At 41.2% G+C, this 9353-nt stretch overlaps 1 protein-coding gene across 1 annotated transcript in view; it reads right to left on the bottom strand.

The window, feature by feature from the left end:
* Positions 1–1364, bottom strand: part of LOC117442820 (opsin-5-like) — a 5018-nt gene extending 3654 nt beyond the window's left edge. The window contains exons 1-2 of the mRNA XM_034078781.1: positions 1274–1364; positions 1028–1190 (exon numbers count right to left, since the gene is read on the bottom strand). Of these exons, the coding sequence (XP_033934672.1) occupies positions 1028–1190; positions 1274–1364 (254 nt within the window). The remainder of the gene's footprint in view (positions 1–1027; positions 1191–1273) is intronic.
* Positions 1365–9353: the final 7989 nt, after the last annotated feature.

Raw genomic sequence — 9353 nt, 5'->3', positions numbered from 1 at the left:
CTACTCAGAGGAGAGGCGGGTCACAACCAGGCCAGCTGTAGAGAAGACCCTCTCAGCTGGATTGAGTCTGCGTGATCTGCGTGGGGAGGGGCAGCAGCCGTATCATTGGCTAGAACCAGCTAGATCTGATGGATTTGGACATAAACGCGAGTGAAGTATAACCGGACGCGAGAGAGAGGGATCAGCACCTGCAGCTCTGCCCGCTGCGAGGGGCCGGCAGCGGAGCAACACACACCTTTAGACCTAACACACTTAGCTATGGCGCTGTCGTATACATTGAATTATTCCATTTGATCATATGTAATCAACTTAGGCATCCCTCCCAGAAAATAAATAATAATAATAACTCATATTCGAATATTCGAACACCTGAATAATTTCGAATATCCGATGAATCGTTCCCATCCCTATTACAAACGTGTGCCATATAAACAATAATAATAAAAATGATTAACTCGCTTTCCTTAAGCCCACGGCGTCGTCTTAAAACTGTTTTGATTGACCTGCAGTACAAAACCCAAATATCTCCATCTTTCACAACAATGGCAGACTCTTCTTTAAAGAGTTGTTTTGACAGCCGTAAAACCTTTTCATGCTTTTGTTGGCCGCCTTTCTGTTCCCCGAAACGGCTTCAATCTTTATTCCATAAAGCACAAGCTGTATGTCCGGCAGCTCGGGATGCATAAAGCCAACGCTTCAGAGATAAAACGTCTTCTGAGCACAGGCAGAAAATCATTGCTATGAAATTAAGCAATAAACAAACAAATTAAATGTATATATTCTTGCCCTCGTAATTACTTTATTTGAAAGGCCAATTATAGTTGATTGTGTTGCTCCACAGAAGGGGTTAATTGCTGTCTATTTGATTGTTTTGAACGTTGAACAATGCGATTAATTTGATGATTAAATAAAACAAAGCAGAGCATTTGCAAAACTGAAAGGCTGCAATCAGGGAAGGGCTGGCTTCTTTGACAGTCAAGTAGTCGCTGATTCCACTTGTTGGAAGACAGAAATGGATGTGCGGTACCTGTGTTTAAACGCTGATGGAATTGCCAATGGGAATAAAGAGAGCGTCATCCCAAGGTCGCTGATGGAGAGATTAATGATGAAAAACTCAGCAGGCTTCAAGGTCGACCGCTTGTGATGCCCAACAAGCAGCAGGATGCAGTTTCCTACGAGGGACAGTACGCCTGAAAACAGAAAGAGACCGGCGGTCACCGGTGGGATTCGTGCAGGATGAGATGGATGGTGTGTGGTGTGTGCGTGGACTCACAGAAGACGCCGTAGAGCGAACCCATGAGGATGTCGTGCTCCTTGGAGATGGTGGAGGCAAACACTGCAGATGTGTCTGAAGCATTTCCCATCTGAAATGCAGTAAACATCAACATTGAGCTGTCAGTCGCCATCATTGGAGAGTGGAGAGTGTTCATGACGTGACAGCGGCAGAAGTTACTTCCCCACCGTTTGGTTGGAAGCACATCCATTTTAACTCTTTTGTTGTCAATGTTAAATACTTGTTGTTGTCTGCAGTACATTCAGTCTGCTCCAGTCTTTGACGGACAGTACTTCCAGCCTACTACCGCTGTCGAAATCCTTTTATTATAAGAAAATAATCCCAAGCACAAGATGAGGACAATTCGTATTAGATATAAATACACAAAGCAGGATTGACAGATGGAAAGCATTATAAAGATTGTGCCTTTCAGGATTTACGACAGGAGGAGGAGATGAGAGGTTTAGAGCCTGAGAAGAACATGATTAAAATAACATGCACTCAAATGTGATGAGATGGTGGAATTGCATATTCCCTCCAGCCGTAGAATAACCCGACTACTTCATCACATTTACTGAAACTAACCAACACTATTTGTAATGTCATCAAAAGCCTTATGGTTCTTCAAAACAATAGCTCCCAGTGTTTCAGGTGTTAGGGCTGATGCACAAATAGCAGCCTGAACTCTGAGTCAGTGTAATAAAAGGCACAACACAAATCAAAGAGAACACAAAAAGCCTCAACCTTTCCTGCAGGATTTGCTGACAGCGACAAAACACTGTCAACAATAAATCACAGTTCAAAGAAAGTTCGTCCTGCTCTGTATTTACAACGTCAGCCTCCTCTTCCATGTCTGCAGAAACACGTTGCAGAGCAGCTTGATTCACGACATCCAGAGTTCACATGAGAATCGTTGCTGCATTGGACATTATATAGGGATGACATGTAGGCCAACCCTGAAGGTAGCATCACCCAATGTTTTTTTCATTGATTTTTGTTTATTACAGGCAATAACCCCGGTGGCAAACCCACTTTTATGATACTTTTTTAGCATAATCTTCACACATAAACAACACTTTATCATCGTTGAAGTGTGAATGCAATCTCCGGAGTATAAAGCTAAGCAAAGGCTATAGAGCAGGGGTGCCCACACTTTTTGGCTGGTGAGCTACTTTTGAAATGACCAGCTCACCGAGGTCTACCGACCAAAAATAAAATCCCAAATTAAAGCTTTCATTAATCTGAAAAAGTTTTGCTCAGCTCTGTGCGCAAGGACGCTTCTCCCTCTCTGAAGTTTGCTGGCCTTTCAGCTAGTGCAAGGGTTGCTGAAAAACACGTTTTATTTATACATGATAACTACAATAGGGCTGCAACCAACGACTCATTTGATAATCGATTAATCTATCGATTAATGACACGATTAATCGACTATTCGGACTATTACTGTATGCCTTGCACAATTTCTCAAACGCTCTCATTTAGCCATCAACTTTTAGATTCAGCTTGAGGTTGTTTTAGGCATGTGGAAACTAGCAATGAAGACAATAAAGATGATACTTGATTCAAAAATACATATATTATTAAATTAACTTAACAAATTGTGAACAAAATTAACATAGCTTTTTATTTAAATTAAATAAATTGTTTGTTTGTAGCCTTTATTTAACCAGGTGAAAGCCCCTTGAGATCTCTTTTTCAAGGGTTACCTGCAAAAAAAATAAAGATATTTCACATCAAAAGAAACAACAATGTTTTAACAAATCGTATTAAATAATCTGATGACAGAACTGTGAACAGAATAGCTGAAACTTTAACAAACTAAAGAGTAACTCTGTTTCCTCTAATCATTAACCCATGTTTGTATAATGTAGTTAACTCCGTGTGTTGCTGCTAGCATACAGAACACCTGACGTGGAAACGTTACTCGTGGACGGGGCTACAAAGCTGCTAGAAAGACAGTGGAACCCGGTGCATTCCTCCGTCTGAATGTGGAGCACTTTTGCTAAATGTTTAGACAAATTGCTCGTGTTACCGCCCTTACATGCTAAACACTCTAGGCAACGAGCATTGTCCACCTCAAGACGGGTAACATTTAACCACACCTTGGAGCGCTTCTCTCCGCCATCCCAGCCGTGTGTTGCTGCATGTAGCAGCTGCGTGTGTGTAAACTGCCCCGCCCCCTCGCACACAGACGGGGGAGAGATCTCGTCTCGATTGGAAAGATCGAAAATACACCGACCATAGACGCATTTGTTTGTCTTTTTGCATGTTAGAAACGAGTTGGCGACACTAAGACTGCGAGATAATGATGGTGTAGCAATAATACATGACCTTTCTCTTTCTCAACTCGCTACTCGGAGGGAAGTCGCTGTCATATGCCTTGTGAACACTCCGATAATGCCTCTCCACGTTACCTTTCTTTGGCAGAGCGACGCTTGCTTTACAAATAAGGCAAATAACCTTTGAATGTGACATCGCAACAAAATATTCTTCCTCCCATTCTGGGTGGAAGTGGTCTTTAGCTTCTTGCTCGGTCCCGCACTCATTTTGTTGTTTGTCTCTAACTTAATTTGAGTTTTCCCCGCACTTGATTGATTTTGTATCGCTTTGCATTCTGGGTTAACAGACTGGAAAGCGATCGGTCGCTTTTTCTATCAATCAAGTAAACTCCTGAATTAAGTGGCAGGGAGGCCAAGGGAGGAGGGATCAAAACCTGTTTTGTTTATTTTAACGGAGCTGGATTTTTTTATTTTTTTTATGAATGACTCGCGATCTACCAGACCCCGCGGTCGACGTACTGGGCACCTCTGCTATAAAGGAAGTACACGTCACATGACTTCACGTCACCACCGCTAAGCTAAAGGAGGCTAATGTTGGGCTATAAAGGAACTACAGCACGGTCACATGACTTCACGTCACCATCGCTAAGCTAAAGGCAGCTAATGTTGGGCTATAAAGGAACTACAGCACGGTCACATGACTTCACGTCACCATCGCTAAGCTAAAGGCAGCTAATGTTGGGCTATAAAGGAACTACAGCACGGTCACATGACTTCACGTCACCACCGCTAAGCTAAAGGAGGCTAATGTTGGGCTATAAAGGAACTACAGCACGGTCACATGACTTCACGTCACCATCGCTAAGCTAAAGGCAGCTAATGTTGGGCTATAAAGGAACTACAGCACGGTCACATGACTTCACGTCACCACCGCTAAGCTAAAGGCGGCTAATGTTCAACGTGATGATGTTTAGCAGCTTAATTAAAACACTCTTTAGCAACCGCCATTTTTTAGACACAAAGAAACTTCTCCAGTGGGGTATTTACTGGCATATTTTACGTCATAGAACAAAGTGTTAACATCTCTGCAGCTTGTGTTAATAACCAATGAACCTCAAGACAAGGGACCCAGAAGTGTTCAAATGATGACTTACTCTCGTTTTTTGGGATTCCTGCACCACTCTATTGTAAAATGTCTTCCCTTGGAAACATTTCTACCTTTCTGGGTATTTACAGTCCTATCGTCCAACACTCCAGACACATGAAAGTAATAAATCATGAGCAAAGATGTTCACTCTGAGCTGACAGGTGCTTAATACTTTCCTAGAGGTCATAAATTACCCTGACAGATGATTACAGTCTGTTAATATAGACTATATTCAGATGTAAAATGAGGAATAGAGGCCGGTAGCACGGACTCTCAAGGGCTCAGTCAGTCAGGTTGAGGCTTCATTACTATGCAGTCAGCACAGCAGTCAGTCTGAGGGGAGGCTCAGGACAGGACCGGTTTTAGTGCCACCCGAGTACAACAACTCCCCTGTAAGCACAATGAAGAACTCTGTGACCAATAACTCATATTTACTGTCAGATTTGCTAAAGCCCAGTCCACTCAGTTTATTTGGAACACCTATTTATAACTAATGCAGTCTTATTAAGCTACGACAACAGTCTGCAGTAATATAACAATACTTTTGGTGTTGTTTTTGTATATATTTCATAATTGAATAGTTTTCTGTATTGTTTAATCAAGGGTTAAAAAGAGACTAGACTGCATTTGTTTCAGCCAGTTGTGCCTCATATACCGGCAACTGAGAAAGCTCATTGTGTATTAATAACAGATAATTGGATTTCAGAAGACCGTTTTGTGGGTGCATGTTTCCAGACTGATAGCTGTACAAGTAGACCTAGGAATTAAACATTTGGATCTGAGCACTACTCAGATCTGTGCACAAGATGTTTTTATCTCATGCAAGCACTTTGACAGAATCCGCCCCGCCTGGAAGATTTAAAGCTTTCATTAATCTGAAAAAGTTTTGCTCAGCTCTGTGCGCAAGGATGCTTCTCCCTCTCTGAAGTTTGCTGGCCTTTCAGCTCCAGTGCCTCCACCGAGTCTGAGTGAGCAGTGTGGGTAGAATCAGCATTGTTTAATTTAACAAACAAACGCCTGAGACACATTATATGTGACAACACTATCAAATATGTATCTAGGTCTGCATGATTTTGAAAAAATAACTTTTGGGCTATTAAGGAACTACAGCACGGTCCGATGACTTCACGTCACCACCGCTAAGCCAAATGTAGCTAATGTTGGGCTATAAAGGAACTACAGCATGGTCACATGACTTCACGTCACCACCGCTAAGCTAATGGTGGCTAATGTTGGGCTATAAAGGAACTACAGCACGGTCACATGACTTCACGTCACCACCGCTAAGCTAAAGGTGGCTAATGTTGGGCTATAAAGGAACTACAGCACGGTCACATGACTTCACGTCACCACTGCTAAGCTAAAGGTGGCTAATGTTGGGCTATAAAGGAACTACAGCACGGTCACATGACTTCATGTCACCACCGCTAAGCTAAAGGTGGCTAATGTTGGGCTATAAAGGAACTACAGCACGGTCACATGACTTCACGTCACCACCGCTAAGCTAAAGGTGGCTAATGTTGGGCTATAAAGGAACTACAGCACGGTCACATGACTTCACGTCACCACCGCTAAGCTAAAGGAGGCTAATGTTGGGCTATAAAGGAACTACAGCACGGTCACATGACTTCACGTCATCACCGCTAAGCTAAAGGAGGCTAATGTTGGGCTATAAAGGAACTACAGCACGGTCACGTGACTTCACGTCACCACCGCTAAGCTAAAGGTGGCTAATGTTGGGCTATAAAGGAACTACAGCACGGTCACATGACTTCACGTCACCACTGCTAAGCTAAAGGAGGCTAATGTTGGGCTATAAAGGAACTACAGCACGGTCACGTGACTTCACGTCACCACTGCTAAGCTAAAGGTGGCTAATGTTGGGCTATAAAGGAACTACAGCACGGTCACATGACTTCACGTCACCACCGCTAAGCTAAACGTGGCTAATGTTGGGCTATAAAGGAAATACAGCACGGTCACATGACTTTACGTCACCACCGCTAAGCTAAAGGTGGCTAATGTTGGGCTATAAAGGAACTTCAGCACGGTCACATGACTTCACGTCACCACCGCTAAGCTAAAGGTGGCTAATGTTGGGCTATAAAGGAACTACAGCACGGTCACATGACTTCACGTCACCACCGCTAAGCTAAAGGAGGCTAATGTTGGGCTATAAAGGAACTACAGCACGGTCACATGACTTCATGTCACCACTGCTAAGCTAAAGGAGGCTAATGTTGGGCTATAAAGGAACTACAGCACGGTCACATGACTTCATGTCACCACTGCTAAGCTAAAGGAGGCTAATGTTGGGCTATAAAGGATCTACAGCACGGTCACATGACTTCACATCACAGCCGCTATGCTTAAGGCGGCTAATGTTGGGTGTGATGGCATTTAGTCGTTTAATTTAGACACATTTTTAGCGACCAGCGATTTTAAGAAACCTCACCAGTGGGGTATTTACTGACGTATGTTATGTCATAGAACAAAACATTAAAATATCTTCAGCTTGTGTTAACCACAAACCTCTTTTCAGGGTTCTAAACTAAAACATATATTTTTTAAAACAGTGACTTCCAGACGAGGGAACAGGAAGTGCTGAAATGCCGACTCATTTCAAGTTTAGGACTCATTCCTGCACCACTCCATTCTATTTCCCATTCCATTTTGCCTAGCTGTGCAGCCATATGTTTAGAGTTGCATCTGAGCGTGTTTCTGGGACCTGGGGGACAAATGAAGGCGACCCTCAGCCATGTGAATGTGAAAGGTGAGCAGAGCTTAACTGTGACAGATTGGAGTGAAAGGAGAGAGCTGTGACTCTGCTGTTTCCATCTCTCTGAGCCCCTCTCAAACACTGCTCTGTCCAGCGCCGATAAACTGGACCCTTTGAAACAACATCAGAAACAATGACCTCCAGATGATGATGTAGAGCAGGGGTGTCAAACTCAATTTCATCGCGGGCCACATCAGCATTATGGTTGCACTCAAAGGGCCGGTTGTAACTTTAAGACTATATAAAAATACATATATAAATATATCATATATATAAAATAATGTATTATATTACATCATTGCCTCTGCATTGGATTATCATGGGATAGGGTAATAACTTCATAATTAACTACGTCTGAAAGCAGAAGTCTAGGGCAAATAATTGCAAGTCTCTTCAGTGCGTATGTCCCAAAATTATTTAAAAAGAAAAGCCAAATTCTGGAGAAAAAATAAATAGAAGTGACATTTCGAAATACAAATCTAATTCTGAGAAAAAGGAATTCTATGAAAAAATGCATATTTTGAAGAAAAAAAGGCAAATTCTGAGAAAAAAGTCATATTTGAGATGCATTGTGGGACATGTAGTTTATGGGCCACGTGCTTCTGTAGCATGTAACCGTATAATAAACATATTATATTCTTTGCAAGCTCTTGTGGGGCCACATAAAATGAAGTCGCGGGCCGAATGTGGCCCCCGGGCCTTGAGTTTGACACCCCTGATGTAGAGTGATAAACAGAGGTGGACAATAGTCAGATATTTAACCTCAGTAAAAGTAATAATACCACAGTGTGAAAATACAAGTTATTCTGGCATTCAAGTACGAGAACAAAAGTATTCGCGTCAAAACGTGCTTAAAGTTCTCATCATGCAGAATGGCTATTTTGCAAATGAATGCTAATTAAACACCTGGATTATAATCTAAAGAATGCAAACATCATTTTATTTTGGCAGCTGCTAAAGATGGACATGGTTTGAGTGACTTTCTACTGCCAGGTATCTGACTCCATAATAATACATCATAACTCATTTGTCAATTACATGTGTTGGGGTTAATAACATGAACCTACAACGTAACCAATCTTGTCAAATAAACATAGTGAGTAAATTGTAAAATAATTTGCTGCCAAATTGTAGGAGAGTAGAAGTATGAAGTAGCATAACATGGAAAGACTCAAGCAAAACACAATGTGCTTCAGTAGAAATAACTTGATAAGATATACTTTATTGATCCAATTCTTTTGGCAGCTTTTGTTTTAACTTCCTCTCCTTTTGTTGCAAGTGGGAGCCAGCTTCTCACAGTATTGACTTTCCACCACTGGTGATAGGGCTGCTCAATTAATCGTATTTTAATCGCGATTACGATTATGGCTTGCAACGATTACGAAAACAACGTAATCGAAATAAAACGATTATTTTTTTATTATTACTTTTTTTTTAATTATTATTACTTTTTTTTTTTCCAGTTGAATTATGCTTAAAGTTCAGGGTAATCAACTGTTAAAAACATACTGTTCAAATGTTTTTTCTCCAATAAATTGATGTTTTCAAAGTAAATGGATAATCGTTTTTAATAATCATGATATCAATTATTGACCCAGTGGAGTGAGTGGAATATGTTGAATATGTTTTACCAAAAATGTTGGCTGTATGTTAAGGAGTTTTCAGGTTGTGACAGTGCACTGCAACATGTTTGTTGAACTTGTTTATTATTTATTTAAATGTAGACATCATGAATGTATAATTTATTTTGTATTGGTTTTTCAGTTGATTACCCTGAACGTATAATTCAACAGTTAAAAAGTTCAAATTATTATTTGTATTTGTTTTAAAGTACAATAAATGGATGTTTTCAAAGTCAATGAATAATCGCATTTA

Source organism: Pseudochaenichthys georgianus, unplaced genomic scaffold, assembly GCF_902827115.2.
Source record: "Pseudochaenichthys georgianus unplaced genomic scaffold, fPseGeo1.2 scaffold_480_arrow_ctg1, whole genome shotgun sequence".
Classification (NCBI taxonomy): Eukaryota; Metazoa; Chordata; class Actinopteri; order Perciformes; family Channichthyidae; genus Pseudochaenichthys; species Pseudochaenichthys georgianus.
Note: the sequence above shows the minus strand (reverse complement) of the source record. Positions and strands in the feature narration are given on the sequence as shown.